Source organism: Panthera onca, chromosome B4, assembly GCF_046562875.1.
Source record: "Panthera onca isolate mPanOnc1 chromosome B4, mPanOnc1 haplotype 2, whole genome shotgun sequence".
In the NCBI taxonomy this organism is placed as follows: domain Eukaryota; kingdom Metazoa; phylum Chordata; class Mammalia; order Carnivora; family Felidae; genus Panthera; species Panthera onca.
Window position 1 is genome coordinate 64,264,516 of NC_138345.1, and position 26,937 is coordinate 64,291,452.

At 37.2% G+C, this 26,937-nt stretch overlaps 1 protein-coding gene across 5 annotated transcripts in view; it reads left to right on the forward strand.

Moving 5' to 3' along the window:
- The window catches only part of BICD1 (BICD cargo adaptor 1), a 252,906-nt gene that overhangs the window by 200,375 nt on the left and 25,594 nt on the right, over positions 1–26,937 (forward strand). For 3 of the 5 annotated variants that reach the window (XM_060657977.3, XM_060657981.3, XM_060657978.3), the window contains exons 5-7: positions 6,045–7,139; positions 11,805–11,956; positions 14,803–15,010. In XM_060657977.3, coding sequence (XP_060513960.1) covers positions 6,045–7,139; positions 11,805–11,956; positions 14,803–15,010 — 1,455 coding nt within the window. Of the gene's footprint in view, positions 1–6,044; positions 7,140–11,804; positions 11,957–14,802; positions 15,121–16,086; positions 16,281–26,937 lie in introns of those variants that run through there. The other 2 variants (XM_060657982.3, XM_060657979.3) reach the window with 2 other exon arrangements.

The window sequence follows — 26,937 nt, forward strand, 5'->3', positions numbered from 1 at the left end:
ATAGTTCTTGTTTGTCAGGGAACAGATATGCATTGCCAGAATAGTTTTACTTCAAGCAGAGAAGAATAAATTATTTATTTCTGATTTCTATTTGTGTATGTCAGTCCTAGGTATACCATTACAAGAATCACACTATCCATTCAAATTGAGAGTCAGTTGACCAGGATAAAGACTTTATGAAAATGAATAGCATATAGGGGTACCTGGGTGGCTCAGTCTGTTAAGCATCCAACTTCAGCTCAGGTCCTGATATCACAGTTTGTGGGTTCAAGCTTTGTGTTAGACTCTGTGCTGACAGCTTGGAGCTTGGAGCCTGCTTTGGATTCTGTGTCCCCCTCTCTCTCTGCCCTTCCCCTGCTCACACGTTCTCTCTCTCTCTCTCTCTCTCTCTCTCTCTCTCTCTAAGAAAAGAAAGAAAGAGAAAGAAAATTAATGGCATATAAGCAGCTTTGATTTCTTTTCTTATAAAAGTCCTTTGAATGTGCAAATTCTGACTATCTTTTCTTTTGTTCTTCCACAAAAGAGCTATCAGTATTCAACACATATAAATGTGTTCATTTAAAAGATAAACATACAGTGAAATTAAAAAAATTTCTATGGGAGGGACACGTGGCTCAGTCAGTCAGTAAAGGATGCAACTCTTGATCTCAGGGTCATGGGTTTGAGTCCCACATTAGTGGTAGAGATTACTTAAAAAAATTTTAATGGGACATAATGACAATAATAATAATAGTTAACATATATTGTATACTTATACTGGATTAAAGAGTTCACAAATTCTGCATTCAAGTTTTCTGGCAAAACAACCCGCCCTACCATAAAAAATAAAATACTCAGTTCCAGATAGAAGATGAAGATTATAGAAGATGAAGATTTTAGTCACTATGGAAGATGCTAATTAACAGAGCAAGTCTCCCTTGGATAAGTTCTTCACCAATAGAGATTAAAATAGTACCCTTAAAATGAATAGTAATTTTAATCTTTGAAATGCTTTACATGTCTTAGTTTGTGCACTGCTTCTGAAATCCAAATATAATTTAAGGTACTCTAAACCTCAATAGCTAAGCGAAAATATCATGCTGAAGTTGTATAAAATTATCCACAATTTAGTTATCATTGGAGGGGGAACAGACCAACCATAACTGTCTGGAAAAAATGTGTGTGTGTGTGTGTGTGTGTGTGTGTGTGTGCGTGTGTGTAAATTTTGGTATCATTCTCTGTTCAAGTGATTCCACCAGAAATATACTGAGTGTGATAATTAATACTGTATGTGGAAAATACAGACATGAAAGAGACAATGTCCTATTTGATATTTTCTGGAGAGACTATCATGAAGAACCTGACAGATTTACCTTGTAGCCTTAGAAAATGTTATTTGTAAATCAGAATTGGCAGAGTACAGATTGAAATTCTCCTAATGGTATCACCTCATGTATTATAACACTGTTTACTCTAAAAACAAGGTTGAGACATATTTAGTGCCTTTTGTTCTGGTCCAATTTTTATTTTATTCAAAGGCTTTTTGGAAACAGCTTTGTCTGTTGTAATCATATATACTAATCAAATGATGTTTAGGTTTTTCAGAGTAAATACACTTAGTTTTCAAGAGAAAAAAATTCCTAAAATAATACATTTTCATTGATATTATCTACAATATCAATAATAGAATATTTAGAAGATTTTCTGTCTCCCTTATCAAAAATTCAACTGACTTGGCTTTTCATCAAGTACATTACATAATTACCTGCATTTTTCATTTAAAATTATTGCCCAATAGTCTGGATAAGTCCATTCATCTTCGGCTATGGTGATACAGTTTGTTATATCTAATGAAACCCAACCAGGAGGATTTGTATTGAAATATGTCTTGACTTTGAAATGAAATAGTTGCTTTTGCAAATACAGATACAAATCTGTGAAACAAAGGCATTTGCCGTGTAGAAATATTTTGGTCATGGGAATGACCAGTTACCCAAATGTTAACAATGGCTAACATTAGAATACCTGGAGCATTAAATTCACTATCGTACTCAATCATCCTTTTGTAAGTTAAGAAACTTGCCCAGAGTCATAGAGTTAGGTAAATGTTGGTGCCAAGGTTAGAGTCGAATTCTCTGATACTACAGCCTAGTTGGGTTTTTTTTTTTTAACCTGTAATACTATTCTTTTGGAATATTTTGGTTTCTATAGCCATAATATGTACCTTGTGGATTGTGTTCCAGATATGGGCAAGCACTATGTCATAAAATCAAAGCTATGACTTAGAAGGCTCCAATAATAAGATAACATAACTGTATTTTTAATTCTAATTTCATGACTGTACTATACATTTGATGTTAGACAAAAGGCCGAGAAACGATGAGTGTACTATACAGGCAGTCCTTGTTTTGCATGATATTGATGGGTCATAAATGATTGTGTAAACTGAAACCATGCAAAACAAACTCATAATTAATGGAGAAAATTCAATTGTACTATGATCTTTTTTCTTTCTCTCTCTCTTTTTTGTTTTGAAGTAAGGTCTATGCTCAATGTGGGGCTTGAACTCATGACTCCAAGATCAAGAGTCACATGCTCTACCAACTGAGCCAGCCAGGTGCTCTTTGTTTTGTGATCTTTAAAAATTTTTTATCAGAACATTCAAAACTCCCTTATTGTTGGTTATAAATATATAAAGAATTGAAAAAATAGTAAAACTACTTAGTACACTGTAATCCAAAAATTAGAAACATATTTAAAGTTTTCCTTGTAAAAAACTTATCTTTGAGATAAAAATTTAACCCTCCCCAAAATAAACTAGGGAAATTAAATTTATGTTTTATAGAATATTAAAGATATCCAAGCTTTTGAAACAGAAATTCGAACTGTGCCTCCTCCCCACCAAACACTTATCAAGAATAGTTTGATCTTGCCACCCTCTCATCACATAATTTATTATCGGAACAAGAATCTTTTCTATGCCTTGTTAAATTGTCATACTAATAAGTTTGGATCAGCTTTCAACATTCTATCCTTTGCACTTTCAGTGTCTGAAAATATCTCTGAGAGTGCCTTTAGGTGTGCCCATGTCATTTCCTCTAGAACCTTTTAATCCTTTTTGTAACAACTATTCTTTTGATTTATATCGATACCTCTCCATCACCAAATTGCCTTGGCTGCATATCTAAATTCCTTGAAATGGCATCAGGGTCAATATTCGCAAATTCAACCGTTTCTCCTGTAACTCCATTTATGTTTAATTCAGATTTCACTTCCAATGTGTCTCTCTTTGTTTCTTTGCTGCTTGTTCATTCCCTCCTTCCTTTTCTTTTTGTTTTTTCACTTTCCCTCCCTCCCTTTCTTCCTTTCTTTTCTTTCTTTCCATCTCTCTCCCTCCCTCCCTTCTTTTCTTTTCCTTTCTTCTCTTTCCTTTCTCTTCTCTTTCTTTCTTTCTTTCTTTCTTTCTTTCTTTCTTTCTTTCCCAGTGCCCTCTTTGGACTATTTTTGTGAAACATCATGTGGGTTTATCACTGGAAGACGGTGAGACAACACAACTACACTTTGCTGTCTGTGAATGAACTGAATAACAGATATGCAGTGACCAATCACTGAAAGACTTTGGAAGAAGTAATGTAATTGTTCACTGGTCATGATGTTATTATGTAATGATTTTGTATATTGAAGCAGCAAAGTTTATACCTTACACATTGTTCACAGTTGATGTACCAGTCATCAAAATTCAAACTGTGTTTTGGGGGACTGGTGTTTTAACTAACGATGGTCACTGAAATTAATACATATTAGAACCTTAAGTGAAGACTCTCTATATATAATAATATGAAGGATATCAAGTATCACAAAGAATCATAAAAATATTACTCTACTGTATTACAAATTTATAGATAGCTATGGATCTCCTAAAATAATATGCTGATATAATATTAATTATAGTTTAATAATTGATATTATCATGTTATTATAATAATAATTTTATTTAACCCCTAGGAATTTAGAAGTTTGGAGGGATATAATGTATGATTCAGGAAAATTTTAAAGTTCAAATTGATAAATTACTTTAGTTATAAAAATATTCAACATCAAGCTGTTATCTTTAAATAATATTTAAATATTTAAATAATAATATCAATATATTAGTAATATCAATATATTGATACTGTATTTATAGAATATATTATATTATGTATTATATTATTATGTTATATATTAGTATATCAAATATTAACAATATCAATATTTGCTTATTAAAAACACATTTATGTCATAATCACGTAAAAACTTTTAATTCATAATGATTACCTGAATGGAGGGAAGAAAATGTTCTTTTAAATATATATATTTAACACAAATATGTATTTAAATATATATATACTTTTTGTTTTTTAATTTTTTAGTGTTTATTCATGTTTGAGAGACACAGAGAGACATGACGCGTGAGGGGGGGGATAGAGAGAGAGAGGGAGACACAGAATCCGAAGCAGGCTCCAGGTTCTGAGCTGTCAGCACAGAGCCCAACATGGGACTCGAACTCACAAACCATGAGATCATGACCTGAGCTGAAGTCAGATTCTCAACCGACTGAGCTACCCAGGTGCCCTATATACTTTTAATATTTATTTGTTTTGAGAGAGAAAGAGAGCAGGGGGAGGGGCAGAGACAGACGGAGAGAGAGAATCCAAATCAGGCTCCATGCTCAGCACAGAGGCTGATGTACGGCTTGAACCCACAAACTGTGAGATCATGACCTGAGCTGAAAGCAAGAGTTAGATGCTTAATTGACTGAGCCAGTGAGGCACCCCCAGGAAATGCTTTTTAAAATTCTCCAATTATAGGGGTGCTTGGGTGGCTCAGTTGGCTAAGCATCTGCCTCTTGGTCTCAGCTCAGGTTTCTGGAGTTCGAACCCCACATTGTGCTGTGCTGACAGTATGGAGCCTGCTTCAGATTCTCTCTCCCTCGTTCTCTGCCACTCCACCCCTCTCAAAACAAATAAATAAACTTAAAAAATTCTCCTATTATAATTTCTTATAAACTTATGCTTTTTTAAAAAAAATTAACGTTTATTTATTTTTGAGACAGAGGGAGACAAAGAGACAGAGCACGAGTGGGGGAGGGGCAGAAAGAGAGGGAGACACAGAATCCGAAGCAGGCTCCAGGCCACAAGCTGTCAGCACAAAGCCCAACATGGGGCTTGAACTCACGAACTATGAGATCATGACCTGAGCACAAGTTGGATGCTTAACCGATTGTGCCACTTGGGTGCCTTTTTATAAACTTATGTTTAATGAGACAGTATTTTACATTGATATTAGAATTTTTTTAATATACAATAATACTACCTATGTAATAACAAAACTGTCATGTTAATCAAATATATTGCTAATTTTTAAAATTCCTGTTTGGACTGAAGGAATTGAAATGGTTTATAAATTGTTCTTTTAACCCTAAAACTCTATGTTTTTATATTAAGATCTATCAAATTTTGAGCATGTCTGTTTTGGAGATCAAATGCTTATTTTTTATTTTAAGGGGATGGTTAGTGTTCCCAGCATTATTTAGTAAGTTAAAGCCTTAGGTGTTAAATCTGATTTTTGGTTGAGCTCTCAGAAGGAAAGGATGATTCATAGGCGCCTTGAGACAGTCACTTATCCCACATGAACTTAGGAGCATATATTCTCCAAGGCTCTGAGAATAAAGACAGTGCTAAGTACCATCTCTTGAAGTCATGTTGTGTTTTCTGCAAGATGTTAAGATAAAAATAAGATTGTTTGGATAACATTCAGGTTTCATGAGTGTATGTGTATAATGCATGAGAATTTGGATGAGTAAATATGCATAGCATAATTCTTTTAAAATGATGTACTTTTAGACTGATTGACTTACCAGAACTGCTGAAATAAGAAAACACTCCAATTTAATTTGCAATAATGGAGACATTGGCTCTGCTGCAGTTATTTTAAATGTATACATGCCTGACTGTGAATGGATCAAGTGCGTCATTGGCATTGCATTGAAATCATTCAGACACTTTTTTTTTTTGCCATCACAGGTAGAGCGGGAAAAGGCCATTCTTCTGGCCAATCTCCAGGAGTCACAGACGCAGCTGGAACACACCAAGGGGGCGCTGACAGAGCAGCACGAACGGGTGCACCGGCTAACAGAACACGTTAATGCCATGAGAGGCCTACAGAGCAGCAAAGAACTCAAGGCTGAGCTGGATGGGGAGAAGGGCCGGGACTCAGCGGAGGAGGCCCATGACTATGAGGTGGACATCAATGGCTTAGAGATCCTTGAATGCAAGTATAGGGTGGCAGTAACTGAGGTGATTGATTTGAAAGCTGAAATTAAGGCCTTAAAGGAGAAATATAATAAATCTGTAGAAAACTATACTGATGAGAAAGCCAAGTATGAGAGTAAGATCCAAATGTATGATGAGCAGGTTACAAGTCTTGAAAAGACCACCAAGGAGAGTGGAGAGAAGATGGCCCACATGGAGAAGGAGTTGCAAAAGATGACCAGCATAGCTAACGAAAATCACAATACCCTTAATACAGCCCAAGATGAGCTGGTGACATTTAGTGAGGAGCTAGCCCAGCTTTACCACCATGTATGTCTGTGTAATAACGAAACCCCCAACAGGGTCATGCTGGACTACTATAGGCAAAGCAGAGTCACTCGTAGTGGCAGCCTGAAAGGGCCTGATGATCCCAGGGGACTTTTGTCTCCACGATTAGCCAGGCGGGGTGTGTCATCCCCAGTAGAAACAAGGACCTCATCTGAACCAGTTTCAAAAGAAAACACAGAGGCCAGCAAAGAACCAAGTCCAACCAAGACCCCCACAATCTCTCCTGTTATTACTGCCCCACCATCATCTCCAGTATTGGATACAAGTGACATCCGCAAAGAGCCAATGAATATCTACAACCTTAATGCCATAATTCGGGACCAAATCAAACATCTGCAGAAAGCTGTGGACCGGTCCTTGCAACTGTCTCGTCAAAGAGCAGCAGCACGGGAGCTGGCCCCCATGATTGATAAAGACAAGGAAGCCTTAATGGAAGAGATCCTCAAGCTCAAGTCCCTGCTGAGCACCAAACGGGAGCAGATTGCCACACTGAGAGCAGTACTGAAAGCCAACAAACAGGTGATCTCATTCTACAGACAACACATGCTAGCCAACGCTTTCTTAACTAGTTAATTCTTTAATGGTTTTAGTGTTCGTTATCATCAGGGTGAGAGTTCAGATTCCTGGTCAGCAGAGTAATAAATCAAACTACGTCTCAGTGCCAGATCAGAATGTAATAATTATTTTTCAGTGAGTGAGTAGATGATACAGGAGAGTAGCTATGCCCCTCTAGGGGAGGTCGAGGTGAGGAAGTTAAAGCAGGATCCAAGAGGAAGATCTAGTTGCAGATGTAGAAAGGCAATTCAGGCAGTACTTAGCTGGAGTCCAGCAGTCACTGAGTGTGGAAACAGGAGATGGAGGGGGGTTGAATGGGCTGGCATGGCAGCATATACCAGGGAGACACTCTGGCAAGCCCCAGAGCAAGCAGTGGGGAGCCCTCTAGAGAGAGATATAGAATGTCTACGAGCTCTGCCAGTGACCACGTATCTGAAATTTAGGTTCAGTTGCGATGTTAATTCATCACCTAGCTTAAGCTGTGGAAACTTTTTCCTAAGCATAGATCTTGTCCTTCTGGAATAAGCAGGAATGCTACAACATGACCCTACCTGACTAATTCCTAGATCTTCTCTGTGACTGAATTTGTTTTCCACCCTTGAGCTTTACCGGGGTGAGAATGCTGTGAAATATAGATGGGAAAATATTTTTAACCTCTGTTTAGTTTCTCTGGAACATAAACCTTAAAAGATACATTTGAGAAGGGTGCTGATAAAGGGTGTTGATAAAGGGAAAGCATCAAATGCCTTCTTGCAAATGTAAGCAGTGCTGGTGTTGGGGGGTGACAGTTAATTTCAGATGCAATGCTCCTTCTCCTTTTACCCTTACATGAGGGAAGCCACACCAATATTGTGTCATCCACAGTACAGTTTTCTAGCGTCTTTGTCTTTAGTTCCCATAAATCCCCTGATATAATTGGGAGGTCTGTCCCACAAGCAGTAATTTCTTTGCACTGTAAACATGTTTTATATAAATCTAAGGACATGTAAACATGTTTTATATAAATCTAAGGACAAATTAGGACCTTCTTTTGTGCCATCACTTCAAGGAAATAGAAGAGATTAGGATGAATAAAGAATTTGCGAGAGATCTGACTCCAATTTGAGGTCAGAATGAAAGAATTTGTGGGGCGCCTGGGTGGCTCAGTTGGTTAAGTGTCCGACTCATGGTTTTAGCTCAGGTCATGATCTCATGGTTTCTGAGTTCGAGCCCCTGTCAGTGCAGAGCCTGCTTGGGATTCTCTCTCTGTCCCTCTCTCTCTGCCTTTCCCCTGCTCTATCTCTCTCTCAAAAATAAATAAGTAAAAACTTAAAAAAAAATAATTTGCTACCATAAACTACCACAATCCAAAGACCCAGTTATTTAGAGTAATCATAAAAAACCAATACCATATCACTAAAAACCACATTAGATAAGGCTTAGACAACCTTTATCAAGGACCTAATATCCTGGGCATTCTTGCTCAAGCCACTCAAATAGCATCTCTGACTTCTTCGTGAAGATTGAATATGAACAACCTAGAAATCTAGATCTATAAGTGACAAGACGCTTAAATGATGCAGAAGTATAGATAGGCATGGTTGATAAGCCATGAAAGACTAATTTGTGAATGAGCATTCATTGATTACATAGTTCAAGGCAGGTGGTAGATAAGGATGCCAATTAAGTGACCAAGTAATCTAGTAGGAGTTCAACACATGCCTGTTAACTATTTGCAGAGTAGGACATGTCATTGAGAGGTATAAACAGTATCATAGGAATTCAGTGCAATACAGGAATACAAAGCATTCCTGGCTGAATTTTTATTTTCTCAGTGGTTTGTGGTACCATTTGCATTACATTAGCATCACAAACCTTATGGTCTCAGTAAATAAAATGAAAACACATTTGTAGCCATGCATTTAGTTTACATTTTAATGATGTTGGCCCTAACGCTATGATGCTTATGTGCCATAAATAACTTCAGATGTCTGCAGATGACATCCATTATGTTTAGACATTGTGGAATGTTCACTATTAAGACTAAGGTAAGAATTCTGTCATAAAGGGAAAAGGGGGAATCTTCTTGTTTTAAAAATAGACATTCTGCATTCTCTATGAGTTTTTTCATAGACTTCGGGTTTTTCTGTATGCACAGTGTCTTCTGAAATATGCAAATGTTTATGAAATAGCATCTGTGTACTAAACTGTGCTAGATGCTAAACATTCAAAGAAGACTGATACATGGTCCCTGCCCTTCAGAATAGGACTCACAAACTGGTAAGAATGTTGGGAAAGAAACAGATCATTACAGTTTGATATTATACATGCTGTAATAGAAGTTATGGAAACATTGCCGAGGAAGCAACTGATGTTTCCTAAAGGAGTTAGGAAAAAAAAAAGACTTCATGGAAGCAGTTTTACTTGAGTTTGTTCTTAAAGGATGAGGAGTTGTTTTCCAGGAGAGGAAGAAACACTTCCAAGCAGAAAGAATAGTAGGTAGAAAGTCAAAGAATAGAATGATATATTCAGGGAATGGTTGTGAAGATGTCTGTGGCTGGAAGCAAGATTTTTGATTTACAAAATTAAGTTAGGGAGCATGGAGAATGTAGCAAATGCAGACATCAGCAAATCTACTCATGGGCTGAAGATACTTAGAGTTTCTAACTTCTGAAAAAGCTTTGTGCAGTCTGGACCAACAAGTCTACAAACAGAACTGAGTCTTTGGGGGCATTTCTCACAAATAATAAATGAGTTTGTGCTTCTATTTCAGATCTTGCTCTTCTGTTATTCCCTTCTCTCCTCCCCTTGGATAACTGACCATTTGGCCTCATATGCTTACCAATTTGTTACACCTACATTTTCACAACTTAAGCTTAACGGTTCTATATGAATATATGTATAAATTAAAAAAAAAAATTAAACTGCCATTTTTCTCCCCAGATCAATTTCTGCATTTTGGATAATTTTCTGAATCGATAGTATTTCTGAAGATTCCATTGAGTTATAGCTACAGAATACGCTAAAATATTTTATCAGTAAATTCTCATTTTAATCTGAATTTAAATTCAATTAAAACCTATAAGAAACTACTTTGGAATCAAGACATTAACAAGTTACTCTATCCTAACATTGTTTCAATTATAAAAAGAATCCAGGTATCTCAGTAGAAGTTGGCACTTTGCATAAGAAAGTTCAAGCTGTCCATTTTAAGCACAAAAGGAAATGTTAAAAACCAGGAACATCCCATTAGCAATGGATTTTTTTTCATTAGTAGTGGATTTTTTCATTAGTATTGAGTATTTTTACACACTCTGAAAAGCTGCGGTTAACAGTTTGTTTAAAATGGTATGTTTTCGGGGTGCCTGGGTGTCTCACTCGGTTAAGCGTCCGACTTCGGCTCAGGTCATGATCTCGCGGTTTGTGAGTTCAAGCCCCGCATCGGGCTCTGTGCTGACAGCTCAGAGCCTGGAGCCTGCTTCAGATTCTGTGTCTTCTTCTATCTGCCTCTCCCTTGCTCATGCTCTGTCGCTTTCTGCCTCAAAAATAAATAAAACATTAAAAAAAATTTTTTTTAATGGTATGTTTTCTGTTTGGCTTCAATATATATATACACCATGTGCTGTGCATCAAACAGGCAGTCCCTGAATACACATTGATTTCATGCATTGAGTCAGTTAACATTTTTCTTTCTTCTTACGGTGTGTCAAGCTAGTTTTCAGTTTGAAACGCTATTAATTCCAAAAGATTCAGAAATGCCCAAATTCTAAGTTCAAAGGGATATTTTAATTCATTCAAACATTTTGGAATTTCTCCTTTTTATGGAAATTGTGAAGAATTAAATTAGACTATAATTTATTGTTTTGAAGTTGTATGCAAAGGCAGGAAGTAATCGGTTCCTTGTGAATTCTTTTCCTTAAACATGTAATATGGATTTATAGTTTATTGTGTACTCATACTATAAATTGCAACGGCCTGTGTCTTATTCTATGTTTTAGGCCCCTAGAGCACAGGGGCAAGAATATTTGCATTCTGTTATATTTCTTTTTCTTTTTTACTTTTTTTTAACATTTATTTATTTTTGAAAGAGCACAAGTGGGGGAGGAACAGAGAGAGAGGGAGACACAGAATCTGAAGCAGGCTCCAGGCTCCAAGTTGTCAGCACAGAGCCCAACATGGGGCTCGAACTCACGATCCGTGAGATCATGACCTGAGCTGAAGCCGGACATTTTACTGACAGAGCCACCCAGGCGTCCCGCATTCTGTTGTATTTCATTTGGAAGCTGTGCTTCTTTACTGCCTTCTCCTTGATAAAATCCTTCTTGTATAAAGTTTAATTTTAGCTCCCTTTCTGTCTGAAAAATTGCAGACTCAGGAATCTGCATTAAAATATTTTCTGAACTACGATCATTTCCTTAGCTTCTGATACTCTGGTTCACAGCTGGCTTCCAGGGTGATTTAACCATGTTATGGATTTTAAAGAAAAACTGCCTTATGTCCGTCCAAGTACATATATATGTTTATATAAAATTAACCAAACCAATTTCACTTTCCATTTATGAAAGAAAGTCCTAGACCCAGCATGGAAAAATCTGTATGATAGGTTTTCCTGATACGAAAATCCTAAGCGTTGTGATTTTTCTGCTTCAGACAGCTGAGGTGGCTCTAGCTAATCTCAAGAACAAATATGAAAATGAGAAAGCAATGGTGACTGAAACTATGACGAAGCTTAGAAATGAACTGAAGGCTTTGAAAGAAGATGCAGCAACTTTCTCATCCCTGAGAGCAATGTTTGCAACAAGGTAACAGTTTTTTCTTCCAAGATGAGGTGGGGTGCTTGGGAGAAAGACTTTAAAATTCACATTCACATGCACACCTCTTGGTGTGCCATCTAAGAGGGTGAGGGGTGAAGAAAATACTTGAGATTCCACTCTGACCTGTCTAAGGCAAAATGTTGTGTGCTGTTTTCCAGAGCCCTCTACTGGACACACTGGATCAAGCAATTCGTTTACATAGAAGTATTTTTAAATTAATAGATATTTTTTCCTAGAGCTTATGTGCCAAAAAGAATTAGGACCACCCCCCCCAAAAAAGCCTCCGATAATGGGGAGGAAATGTTTTTCTTAAAATTGCTAAATATTGTATTATCACCACTGAAATTTATTTCTGTGACATAAAAGTGCTTATCATTAGTAAGTATTGCATGAGAAAGACATGGTCATGATGAATATAAGTACTCATTATATCAGCTAATTATTTGGACTTTAATACACTATGAATTAAATTATAATTTTTTTTTGTGAGAGAGAGCATGAATGGGGAAGTGGGGCAGGGAGAGAGAGAGAGACAGAGAGAGAGAGAGAGAGAGAGACAGAGAGAGAGAGAGACAGAGAGAGAATGAGACAATCTTAAGCAGGCACCACACTGTCAACACAGAGCTCAACGTGGGTCTTCATCTCATGAACTGTGAGATCATGACTTGAGCTGAAATCAAGAGTCAGACGCTCAACCAACTGACCCATCCAGGCGCTCCTAAATTATAATTTCTAAAATGTAATTGTATTTATCACCAAGTTTTTCACATTGCCATGCTAATTAACTAGATAAATATTAGTGACTACCTCTCCCCACCGGTTTCATTATGAAGTGCTTTGTGTTTAAACTTGAAGTGATTAAGCATGTATGGATTCAAAGGTTTCAAAATCTTGAGATTTTCAATAGTGTCGCCATCCCCTTTTTACTGTCACAATTCAGTGCCAAAACAAAAGCAGTCATGTATCTTATATAATACACACGTGGTACAAAATTCATAAAGCATAACTATGGGTTTATTTGCAGATTTAGTAGATAACTTATATGTAGCTGATATAAGTATAAAAAACAAAACAAAACAAATCCTGGGTTTTATAGGAGCCCTGGAATCTGTCTGGCTTTCTTGCATATGAGGAGAGAAAAGTTTCAAGCTCATACTTTGTGATTGACTCTCTTGGTGATGGCTGTTAGAGGGCTGAGTGCTTGGTGAACCACAGAGATGCAGAAGACCTGAATGAACTGACCTCTGGGTCTGATCCTGGGAGAGTTTGAGGAATAGAGTGGATATATTTATACACCTCTGGCCACCGTGGGGGGCAGCATAGAGAATGGGGATGGTACACAGTGCTCCCCTCTTTGATGAAAGAAATCAGCATTACATGTAGAATTAAAATATATATATTTCCTCTTTTAAACAGAAATCAAAATATTTTTAATGGGACATTTATAGTCTTAATCTGGCTTAAATAACCAGAAATTTGTTTTTTTGTTTTGTTTTGTTTTGTTTTTTTTAGGTATAGTAACTGCCTTGCTCCATAGTATTTTTAAAAATATTGTTATCTGACCGGGGCGCCTGGGTGGTCAGTCGGTTAAGCGGCCGACTTCAGCTCAGGTCACGATCTCGCGGTCCGTGAGTTCCAGCCCCGCGTCGGGCTCTGGGCTGATGGCTCAGAACCTGGAGCCTGCTTCCGATTCTGTGTCTCCCTCTCTCTCTGCCCCTCCCCCGTTCATGCTCTGTCTCTCTCTGTCTCAAAAATAAATAAAACGTTAAAAAAAAAAATATTGTTATCTGACCAATTAAATCCAGGATGTTAAACCCACCTCGTATTTTACTAAGACGCAATATTTCTTTTGGTATCCCTACTATGCTTCTTGACATTTAAGTTTAACAAAAATGGGACCCACCTGCATCTCAAGTTCTTTCACCTAGAGTCTGTTTTTTCTTTAAATGCTGCAAGGCTTATCTTAATTTCAAAGTTTGCACGGCACATTTTGGATATCTCCATCAAGTCATTAACTCTCAGCTGGTGCATGAAGAGTATTTGTTGTTATTATGTTAGTGGGTAAGTAAACTCAGAAAAAAAAACTGAAAATTGTGTGATCAAGCCTCCCTTCCAAATGTTTGTGTGCTTAGATTTTACTTTTGTTGGGGAAAAAAGATCACTGAGCTTATCTTTTGGCTACAGCACAAGTATCAAAGCCGAAGAAAGATGTTCCCGACAGCCTGCTATATCTGTATCAAACCCTATGCAAATCTTGATTTTCTTTGACATCTATTGCTTTATCTTCTGGTTAAGAAATCTTTGAAAATATTCAGGTTTCTAATTCAGGCAAATCTGCCATATTGAAAACAGTGCAGCTGCAATGGGGACTCAAAGTAAAACCTATAAATACAGATAAAGGAGGAAATGTTTTCTTTATAAACACTATTATTCCTTTGCATGCTACAAGCCTAGTCTATGATAAACCTGTCACGTTCCTTTGAAGAAGATCATGTTACACAGTAGAAGAAGCTATTGTAACACATCTAAGATGCTGTGAACATTACCTGAAATGTTACAGTTCACTCTTCTGCCACCATGGAGCAGCCTCCATAATAACTCTGTCACTGGGATTTAAGATGTCATCCATTAAGAGTGTCCCCGTATGCACTCCATGGTATAGAAGAACCATCAGTTCTTGAACCTTCTCCAGTTTTCCACTGTAATAGGTTACCTCCATTGTGCTCAGGGAAGACCAGTGTTCTAAATCTAAATTCCAGTGAAATTCTCAACTCAAGTTCCACATTTAGTGTCCCCAAGATTTTCTCCTGACCACTTTTTTGTTTGGGTTCTAGATGCGATGAGTATGTCACACAGTTGGATGAGATGCAGAGACAGTTAGCAGCCGCAGAGGATGAGAAGAAGACTCTAAACACTTTGTTACGAATGGCTATCCAGCAAAAACTCGCCCTGACCCAGCGGCTGGAGGACTTAGAGTTTGACCATGAGCAGTCCCGACGCAGCAAAGGCAAACTTGGAAAGAGCAAGATCGGCAGCCCTAAAGTAAGTGGGGAGGCATCAGTCACCGTGCCCACCATAGACACTTACCTCCTGCATAGTCAGGGCCCACAGACACCCAACATTCGGGTCAGCAGTGGCACTCAGAGGAAAAGGTATGCATGCAGCGATCTTCATAGTATGGTGCAGAGGCCAGATTTTTAGTTAACTGCAAAAGTTAATGTGCTCTTCTTGTGGAGGATGGAGGAAGGGAAGGAAGAGAAAAACTGGGAGTGGGTGTATAAATGGGCCTTGCTTGGCTTTTCCAAATCAAATCCTTTTGATAATCGTGTTTATTTGTTCCTTTCTGTCCCCCATGCCCCACGTCTTGATTAACCGTAATATAATTTTTGAGTATCTGTCAACATTTTTGCTGTTCTTTGTATGCATAAATTTGCCTCTCCCTTACCTCCAACCTAAAAATTGATAGACAAAAGGTGGATATTAAGAATGAAGCTGCGTTTTACGTGACATTTAAAAGTCATTGTACCTCTGGTAATGGTGCTAGTTACCAGCTTCTCTTTAATGGGGCAAGGATATGAATATGTTCTTTTAGGGAAGCTTGTCCACATTACCAAATCTGACAACTGACTCAAAGGAGATGTCTATATTTAGGTAAATGGAATTGATAGTGTGTACTCTTTTTCTTAAAAGCAGGTTGTTGTGCCTTTTCATTTCATATGTGAATGTTGCTCAAAGAAATCATTTGCAAGGTTATTAGTGGCTTGATTTGGTGACCTTTTTACAGAGTCCTGGGTGTTGAATTACTTACCCTGTATTTTCAGTTAATGGTAAAATTTGTATTTTAGGAATTTTCAGTAAAGTATCAAATTATATAAATATTTTCTATTTGCGGTTCAAACTGACTAACGATAATAAATTTCTTTTCCAGTATCCAGTACAGTTTCCAAATAGGGTTGTATCCTGGTATGGAAACTAAGCAATAAGCAAAAATCTTGACTTACATGTTTAAAAAAAATTAAATGCCAATGTAAATAATGTTGTCACTGGTGAGGCTTTGAAAGGTAATTAAAGTAAAACTTTTTTGTTTCCTATATGTATTTTCTTGGATCTCCTGCAAGACAATTTTCACCTTCCCTTTGTGATCAGAGCCGTCCCAGGACTTCAGGGGCTACCTACCTACAGAATTTATTAAGAGTTCCCCCTGATCCCACCTCCACAGAATCATTTCTTCTGAAGGGCCCCCCTTCCATGAATGAATTCATCCAAGGGCACCGGCTCAGCAAGGAAAAAAGGTTAACCGTGGCTCCACCAGGTAAACATTTTTTCCTTGGGTGCATGTGATGCAGATGATTAGCTGAGTAGACCACTCCCCCTTCCTCCCAACCACTCATGTCCACCCATCCATGGAGTCCAACTTGGACCACAGGTAAATTCCTGCAGCTAACATAAAAATGCCTTTACGCCTAGCGTCCTGTTTCCTCCTTGACTCGGCCAGACGAGCATTCCTTAGGAGTCTCCAAGGACTTCCTTTTAACAGCCAATGATGGAAAATGAGAGTTGGAAGGAATGGGATAGGTCAAGGGAACCTAGCAACAGGCGTAATGCAGGGCACACCCCCCGGGTCCTATCTGCAGCGTGGTAGCTCATAGCGATTCCATCTTGATCAAATTTTGTCATTTTGTTCTGATATTTTTTAAGGTAGTTTCAGTCAAGGGAGCTATCTTTATAAAAAGCCTTTGGGGCTAATCTCCTTTTGTAGTGACTCAGAATGTCTCTTCAATCACTATAGAGAAAATAGAAGTAAAATCCGCCAAGATTTTGCTCCTCTGGAACATTAAATCTTAATGTAATATTCTTGTAGTTTGCAAGCCCTTATTGATTTATGCTTACCAATATGCTCACATTTTATTTTTAGCTTCACTGTTTTGCATTTTTCTTTTTCTTTATAAAAAATTTTTCCTATGAAGAGCTTCCTATGTGACTTCTGGCAAATAGAGTTCAGCCCTCTGAGAAATCCCTGCATGCTAATTATAGGTCAAAGGTGTCATACAGGAAGTCCGTGAAACAAAATAAGCCCAAAGGCAGCATAATGGTTGGTTGTCACAGGGAATGAAAAATTAAAACTAATTCAAGTTAGTTGTCAACACGAGCATCTATTATTTCTGGCCTCCCTTGAAAGATTCTGAATATCTGACAGCCCGAGGTCAGCGTCCATGCGTGTCAATAACCTGTCAGAGCCTCGTACTGGCTGCTGCTTTTATGCACTTTTCCACAGCCCCCTTACTCCCGAGTACTGATACCCAGCCTGCTGCACCCATTTTTGTTATCTTCTGGACCCTACTATAGCCTTTGAGTTTGCCACAGAATTTTTTTTTTTTTAATTCACTTTAGTTGTCTCACCTACCTCATTTACTTGATGTTTATCTTAATTCCTTTTTGGAAACTCTGCCTTTGGATCTGTAATAATATCCTCATCTGATTCACGAATCAGCCTACTGATTGGGATGAAAAGGTGTGGTGTGGAAATTTATAGCACATAATCAACATTCTAAGAATGTTTGAGCAAATGGGTGATGATAACGAGTTGGGAGAGCATAACAGCCAAAATGTATGCCAAAAAACAAAACAAAACAAAACAAAAACAACAAACAAAAACCTACAACTCTGCCAGGCATTCTTACTTTCATAGCTCATTTCCTAATATTTCAGACCCCTTTGGAAGGTACCTTGAAGTATCTGTAAATCACCAAAACGGTTGTGATTCATCAGGACATCTAACTTGAATAAAACACTTCAAGTTGTTTTAGTGTTCCAAGTGGATTTAGTAGCACTATCTATTAGAACTTAGGAAAGAAATCCTATGATTAATTAAGAACCCTATTGTATTTGAATTAAAAAGTGACCTATCAGTATTTTATTAAAAATTAATAAATATTAACAATAACTGTTTTCATTTTGTGTATGATCATTTGATCCTTATTTACATTAATGTGTGTTTACATCATTGTCATTACATTGTTGAAACCATTAACATTACATTGTAAACTTTTCTATGCCACTACCTCGACTATTTTTATTTTTAAAGGTTGTATCATAAATTTTATTTCAGATTTTATTCCTTTAATCTCTACTTCTCCTGTTAACTGCTGGGGTGTTTTTTCTTTCTTTGTTATTTTCTGCAGTGCTGCTAGAAATACCCTCATGCATTCAACTTCTCATCGGTTTCGTTTTTTTCTCAAGTGAGATCACTGGGTTACAATGATGAACATCTTTATGTTTTTTGCTCCGTTTTGATGTTGCTGTCAAAGGGGATAGATCAGTGTACTAAGAGTCTCACAAAATATTTTTCCCTTTTCCACACATTCTGAATGTTTCTAGTTCTTTTTGCACACTGTACCCATCTTGCAACTCTAAGGCTAGTGAGCCTACATGAATGAGAGTAGCATTGTTTTCTCAAACGCTTGAGTTTCAAATAACCAGAAAATGCCATTGGTCTTAGAAATTATTATTTTATACAAGATTAGAGATGTAAATAATGTGGCATTCAGAATCATCACTAGGCCAGAAAATCATTTTAATCACAACTTACTATATATTGATAAACCTTACATTTTTAACCATTTATTTGAAGTTAAAATAATGGAAGAGGGGAGGGAGTAAAGCTGTTATCATAGCCTAAGGAATTTTCAGTTTTATATACCACGGGCCCAACCAGATTAGTTCTTAATCAATTTTTAGAGCAACCCAGCAACATTTTTTAAAAAGTTTTGGTTAAATCAATTACTATAAAAAGTGACTAATTACCTACACCAAATTGTAGCTTCAAAAAATATATTAGGGTTATTGACACTGTATATTATTTTTCCTAGGCTGAACTGCATTGGGTAAGACATATTAAGTATTATTTATAATGGTTTTACTATATAAAATATGTTCAATAAGCTGAGAAAGGGAAAATATACCATATATATCCAGTCCAGTGTTCTCTGTAAGAAGTATTTTAAACCCATGGGAAATAATAGATTTTATTAGTCTTTTTTATTTGTGAGTTTACTATAAGTTACTGATAATTATAAAATTTACTAGCTAGTAACAATATATGTACATCATTTTAAAAGGACAATTCCCTGTTAACTTATTAGAATGTTTTTTGATAAGTTTTCTGAAATGTGTTTTTAATAGGTTGTTGTAGGTGATTATTATTATTCTAATAAGTGGGTTTTCTATTGAGGACCATTGAAGTAATTAAATTAAATCATTTCAGTAGACATACAAAGAGTTTAATTTGTTTTGAAGCCTTTTGTTGAGGAATTATGACAGATATAAATCTCATTTAAAAATTTAAAACACAAAACATAAAATATTTTTTACCATATATAAGGTATATTTTCAAATAGATTTTATTTCTTTGAGATGGTCAGGAGAAAACCATCTTCTTCAAACTACAATTTCTCAGTTTCTGGAGAATCAACTCTAGGATGGGGTGCTGATTTTCAAAATTAATAGATTGTTTTGTACTAATTAATTTTCAACATTAATATAACCTTTTGGAGGAAATTTTGGCCTTTGCTTCTGATTTCGGCTGTTTGTGCTGCCTCATCCCCTGAAATTCCAGAGTTTCTGTCCTTAGCTTGTTGACTTTCTTGTTGATGACTTTGTCCTTATCATGGCATACAAAATGTAGTGTCCTCACACATATGGCTACCATCCTTGATGAATTTGAATCCAGAGGGACTCTGTTGTCATCAACGAGTTTACAATCAGGCAGCAGGTGGCACATCTTTGTAAAATCATTAGTTGTTTTATATTATTTATAATATAAATGGTTGTATATTATTTATATAATAATAATAATAACAATAATAACATCTTACTATTTCATCAATACTTAACAATCAGTCTACCAGAATATGTGAAAGAAATCCGTGTAACGTATAGGTAAGAGTTGCTATTTCTGCAGTGAAGACTTGACTGCATGATTTGCACAGGTAAATTAGGTTCCTGAAACCCAGTTGCAATGTGTGTATCTGTGTCTGTGTGGAGGCTTCCCCATACCAACCAGCAATTCTCAGACACCATCAGGGTGTGCTTGGATTCAACTGAATTCTGACACTGTGTATCCAGAAATAACACTGCATTCCACGGTCCCACAAAACTGCTGCTCCCTGCTTCCAGACACCAGTTGAAAGGCCAGATTATTACTTGTGCTGCTAACTAACCGGCTATAGATTAGGGGTTCCAATGACTCCCACTTTGGCTTCAGATACCAATCATAAATTAAGTTGTTACCTATATTTCTGACCAACTGGCTATGAATCAGAGTTCCCATGACCCCCTCCTCAGGTTCATTAATTTGCTAGAGCAGCTCACAGAACTCAGAGAAATATGTTACTTACTAGATTACCAATTTATTGTAAAAGGATCTAAATCAGGAACAGCCAGATGGAAGAGAGGCATAGAGCAAGGTATGGCAAAGGAACTGGGAGTTCCATGTTTTCTCCCAGAGCACACTGCTGTCCCCAAATCTCCTTGGGCATTCACCAGTTCAGTCCTTTTGGGGTTTTTTGGAGGCATCATTACACAGGCACAGTTGATTAAATCATTGGCCATTGGTGATTGATTCAGCCTCCAGCCCCCTCCCCTCCCCTGAGGTTGGGCCTGGTAGGACTGAAAGTTCCAAACCTCCAATCACATGGCAAGTTCTCTTGATTCTCCTGGTAACCAGCCGCCATCCTTAGGCAGAGTCCAAAAGTCACTTTATTAACATAACTGGGGACACCATTGTCACTCCCAACACTTAGGAAATTCCAAGGGTGTTTTTGTTTTTTGTTTTTTGTTTTTTTTGAGAGCTGTGAATCTGGAACTATGGACAAAGACCAAATAAATCTTTCTTATAAATTACAATATTGCAACAGGATAAACAAGAAATTTCAAACTTATAAAAGCAAGTTGGAACTCTCTTCTTGAAGTAACAGCCTAAGCAGTTTGCTCTTCGTGCTGCATTTTCTGTTTAGGAGCTTTCTCTTTTGGATGTTTTGCTTTCCCGTATCATTTCACTTCCCTCTGTCCCTCCACACTTCTCTCTTTCTCTCCCTCTCTCTGACACCATTACTGAACTCGTGTGAGAGAATGGTATTCTTGTGAAATGTGAACATTTTGTATGATGTTTTAGATTTTACCCATGTTTAAAGCAGCTCACAGAAATGTGTTAACCTTAGATACGCAATCACCCTTTCAGATGTATAGTCAACAATAGACACGAACATGTTCATTAGTGAAAACTTCACTGCATTCAAACATTTATTTGTCTGTCTTTTATATTGCAGTTTATGCTCTTAAGCATGTACCAAAACCATATTTCTTAACTCATTTGCTCGCTCACTCATTCATCAGAATGTAACAAAATGTATTGAGCTACCATTAGGTGTCAGGCGCTTTTCTTGGCTCTTGACATAATATGTTACGTAAGTGAAACACCATCCCTGTGCTTCAAGAAACGCATAGTCTGTAGGGGAGGTAGGTAGGCAAATAAGTAACGGTGTTAATAGGTTTTCCCAGAATAAACAGAGGGCTTTGCGTGTTTAGCAACATTCCCCCAAAAGAAATGCAAGCACTGGTCGTGAAAGGTGGCTGGATGTTGATGGGCAGATGACAGGGATGCAGGTGTGGGTAATGAGCAGAGCCTCCTAGGAAAGGAGGTCGACCAATACAAAGGCCATAAGGTTGGGAACTAGAAGTTGCAGCAGGACTGAGGAGTGATGGGAAATGACACTGGAAAGACAAGCAAGGACTTGAAAACAGACGGCCAGGTTAGTGAGAGTGGACTTTATTCCATTGGCAGAGATGACTGTTTTAAGAATAAGAACAGGTTTTCATTATATACGATTGCCCTGGTAAAAGGTGGAGAATGGATTGGATGTGCCAACACCTAAGGTAAAGAAGCAGATACAGTGTCTGAAATTTGCAGATGAGAGGTGGTAGAGACTGGAAGTCAAAACTGGAGCAGTGTGAATGTTGACATGTGTCTGAAAGTAGAGAAGTCCAACCATACCCGACAGCTGGTATGTCCTGTGTACCCACAGCCTACTTTAACAGCCTGTCTCCTTCATCCTCCCACATTTTGTAGGTAGAAGGAGCTCAATGAATGCTATTTGAACTGACTTCCTGAACTAACAAACAGCCTCAGTGGTGGTTTTTTTTTTGTTTCCTAAAGCTTATTTTTTCCCTTAGAGGCTTCTCCATTTTTGTGAGTTCCCTTTCCCCATATCAGTATGCTTCCCGCCCCCAACAGGATTTAATTCTTGAAATAGCCAGAGTGAACAGCATTCTGTTGAAACTTGTAACCTTGGGGCGCCTGGGTGGCTCAGTCGGTTGAGCGTCCAACTTCAGCTCAGGTCATTGTTATGCCCAGAATTCGTGATCCCCAAAGACCACTAGGGAGCCGAGTCCGATGTAAAAGCAAAAGAGCCTTTATTCGAGCTAGCTCGAGCTCAATCCCCTACCTGCACCGACACAGCGGTGAGATACCAGGGAGACAGAGCCAGTTTCAAAAGGACAAAGGTTTTATTGGGGCCTAGGGGCAGTTGGTGAGGTAATGGCTGTGGCCTCAGCCGATTGGCTGGGGAAGGGTCCGAGTTAGGCAGGTGAGGGGGGGGTTACTCAAGGGGAGGAGGTGTGGTCAAGGTGAAGGACACAGAACAAGATGGAGTTGGCCGGCGTAGGCCCGCCCTTTCAGTCATGATCTCCCAGTTCATGAGTTTGAGCCCCGAGTAGGGCTCTGTGCTGACAGCTGGGAGCCTGCAGCCTGCTTCGGAATCTGTGTCCCTCTCTCTCTCTGCCCCTCCTCTGCTCACACTCTGTTTCTCTCTTTCTTTCTCAAAAATAAATAAACATTTAAAAAATTAAAAAAAAAAAGAAACTTGTAATCTTTTGGGCTTGTATTTTCTCTTAACATAGCTTCTATAGAGTTCTTCTTTACAGATGAAAGCTTGGGTGTTTTCTGATGCTGGTCCATGTTGCCCTTACTTTGAATCTGACAAAACAGAAGTTAAATCAAAAATATCAATCCAGGGGCGCCTGGGTGGCTCAGTCAGTTAAGTGTCTGACTCTTGATCTCGGTTCAGGTCATGATGTCACAGTTGGTGAGTCTGAGCCCCATATCAGGCTCTGTACTGACAGTGCAAAGCCTGCTTGGGATTCTCTTCTCTGCATCTCTCTCTGCCCTTCCCCCACTCGCTCTCTCTCTCAAAAATAAATATTTAACAAAAAATATCAATTCAGAAAGTTACCAACCACATGTCGAAAAATACATGTTTCTGTCTTGCCCCAATGTAATATGCAATTAGAAATTGGTTCAGATTTCTAAATTTCAGTGTATCATGTATGTTGCAGGAGTATTTTTATTTTTCTGGGTTAGTCATGATTCATTTTACAGTGGAAATGTCTGACACCCTCACATTTCTTTTCAGTATTTCTTTCAAGGAGCAATTCCATTTTTATAGGAAATCTTTTACTATAGAATGAATGATCTTGAGTTGGAATATGCAATGTTAAGAATGCCATCTGAGGGAAGAAAAAAAAAGAATGTCATCTGAGAGATGTGTCTCTTCATTAAATTCCAGTTGAAAATTGAAAAATACCCGATTGAAAACTGAACAATGTAGCTTATTTTTCCCAATAGCTCTATATTTGGTTTGGTTAGAGAAATACCTGTGTATTCTCTAATTTAGCTGAATGTTTTGATTTTTGTCTAGATAACGAGTTTCGTATAAAAATATCTTAGAATTTTAAGCTTTTTCCCCTTTCTTATTTTCTCTTACAAAGTGTTTAACCTATATGTATCCTATACACCAGTTTTACCATTGGGTACATAAATGTATACAACTTATGAAGACTTTTCTGATCCCTTGTATCCACTAGATAGAATTGCCTTCCTCTTCCTCTCTGCCTCACTACAGGTGGCATGGACACAGTGTCTTAAATCAGATTCCTCTATGAATCTATAAGATTTTGGGCAGGAACCCTGTTCCTTGATCTTTTACTCTTCAAGATCTTGCACTGTTTGTGGCACATAGTTGGCCCTCAGTTTGGTGGATAATTGATAATCAGTCCAAATTTTCTACGGTATCTCAAAATATTTGGCTTTATTGTGGTTTATCATCTATACATGTAGTTCTTCTGATGTGTAGATTAGAAATAGTGTATTTCAGATGTGATTTAATGTAGGTAATAGAATAAAATCTGCATAACAGTTGTATTTGGGAACTTTTCAAGTGGGGTCTTCACTTCTCTTGTTTTAATTCAGACAATGTGATATATATATATATATATATATATATATATATATATATATATATATATGTAAAATCTTGAAGTTCCTGTATTTGGTTGTTTTTATATATGGGTACTTAAAAATCAAGGCAATTATAAGAAAATATCCACTTTAGAGGCAAAGTTTATGAATCCAAGTAGTACAGAGTAAAAGATTGCATATAAATATGTAGGCTTTCCTTATTTTTTACTCTTACACCTTTTTATATGTTTTTAAAATAGTTTTTAAGTATATTTTCAATAGATAATGATGGTCCAAAGTTCAAAATGTACGAAAGAATATAAAATAGAAGGTAGCTCTCTCCCAGCCTCCATCTCATGTCCTTCCAGAAACATTCTCTATATGTACAAGAGAATATCTATAAATACGTACATATATAATCATAAGCATATATTATATATGTATGTATTAACATTGGCACAACCACAAACATTGTTATGCATGCTATTTTTTTCACTTAATATATCTTGGCTTCCTTTATATCAATATTCATCTTTTTGTTTATTTTTAACCAGATGTTAATGAGGAGAAGGAAGATATACTTGAACCCTTTACAAAATCTTAAAAATGTTTTCATGTGTAGAATAGAAATATTTCTTGCTATTCAATAAAATGGGAGTCATCAGATGTTTCACCTCCTAGACCAGAGCTATTCAATAGTAAGATAGTGTGAACTAGATGTGTAATTTTAATCTAGTAGCCATATGAGAAAAAGTAAAAAGAAACACGTGAACTTAATTTTAGCAATATGTTTTATTTAACACAATGTGTCTATATTATTATCATTGCAACATGCAGTCAATAGAAGCAAATATTAGTGAGATATCTTATGTTCTGTTCTTCTTGGTCCTTGAAATTCAGCCTATATTTTGTACTTAGAATACATTGCAGTTTGAATTAGCCATATTTCAAGTGCTCAATAGCCAGATTTGGCTGGTAGTACTTTATTGAACAGTGTAGTTCTAGGCCTTCTTACTTACCAACAGTTTTAACTACATATAATTTCTGCACAGAAACTTCAGTTTTACTCACTAACATCTAATTTTAAAATAAGACTTAAGATGGTACATATTTAGGTTTTCTTTTAAAATGAAATGCTAGGGGACACCTGGATGCCTCAGTCAGTTGAGCATCTAACTCTTGATTTCAGCTGAAGTCATGATCCCAGGGTTGTGGGTTTGGAGCCCCGTGTTGGGCTCCATGCTAAGCATGGAGCCTGCTTGATAATTCACTCTGCCTCTTCTTCTGCCCCTCCCCCCTCTCTCTAAATAAATTTAAAAATGAGATATTGGGCCAAATGTTTTTTGTTGCAGATTTATTCTGCTTTGTTTGTCCCTGATTGGTGGCAATGCTCTTTTAGATAGGTACATATTAAGTGTTTGTATACTCTTCTTTATACTTCTCCTTTATTTGTTACTAGGCATCTTTGTCAGTATTATAATTTAATTCATATTGTTTAGGTATATCCTAAGAAACCATATGTCTTAAATATTCTTAAAATAATAACACAACTGAATTTTTCTAAAATTTGTATATTCAAGCTTGTAAAAAGTCCATTTTATTTAAGTAGGGAGTACATTGAAAATGTTTATAATGCATCCTGCTAGTTTTAAATGACAGAATTTAATGACACCATATATAGACTGAAAACACACAAAAAAACTCTTTCCAGGTGGGTCTCCTGTATTTTCCTTTTGTCCAGGATAACAGAGAAGATAAAGACAATACTAAATAAATAATTTCATGGTGTGTACTAAAGCCACTCAATAAATAATGCAGTATTTAATGGAACATCTGACGACCAGAGGATTTTAATTTATTTTTATTTTTGTTTTTGTTTCCTACTCCCTCCTCTGTGAGGTATACTATCCAGAGCTTAAATTTTCTTGAAAGATGCCATATTTAAAATCTGAGCATTGTAAGCAAAATTAGCAGTGATAAAAAATTTACTGAAGGGATCCACAGGAAAACAACATTGTGGCAGGAATGTACATATTAGATTAGACAATATTTTTTATTCCATGTTGACTATCTTAGTATAAGTATGTAGTTTTAAACCCACGGAAATTGAAATTTTCTTGTTAAATTCTTCAAGGAAAAAATGAAAATCTTTCCCAATATATCCATTAAGTGAAAGAAAATATAGTTTTTTGATATCCCTAATTATTGCATATTCAGGGCAAAAGTGGTCAGGGTCATACTTGTGTCCACTAGAGTCCAGCCATTGGTGCTAAAGATGGAGGCCTCCAGGGGCGCCTGGGTGGCTCAGTCGGTTGAGCGTTCCACTTCAGCTTAGGTCATGAGCTCGCGATTTGTGAGTTCGAACCCCATGTCAGGCTCTGTGCAGATAACTCAGAACCTGGAGCCTGCTTTGGATTCTGTGTCTCCCTCTGTCTCTCTGCCCCTCCCCCATTCCATCTCTCTCCCTCTCTCTCTCTCTCTCTCTCTCTCTCTCTCAAAAATAAGTAAACATTAAAAAAAGAAAAAAAAAAAGATAGAGGCCTCCATAAACTGGCTAAGTTCAGAAGGATAATGGAGGGGCATAGATGGGCTGGGACACACAAAAGACACAGGACATTCCAGGCAATAACTGCCTTCCTCTTCTGATTCTGCCCAAATGACACTTTCTAGCTCACTA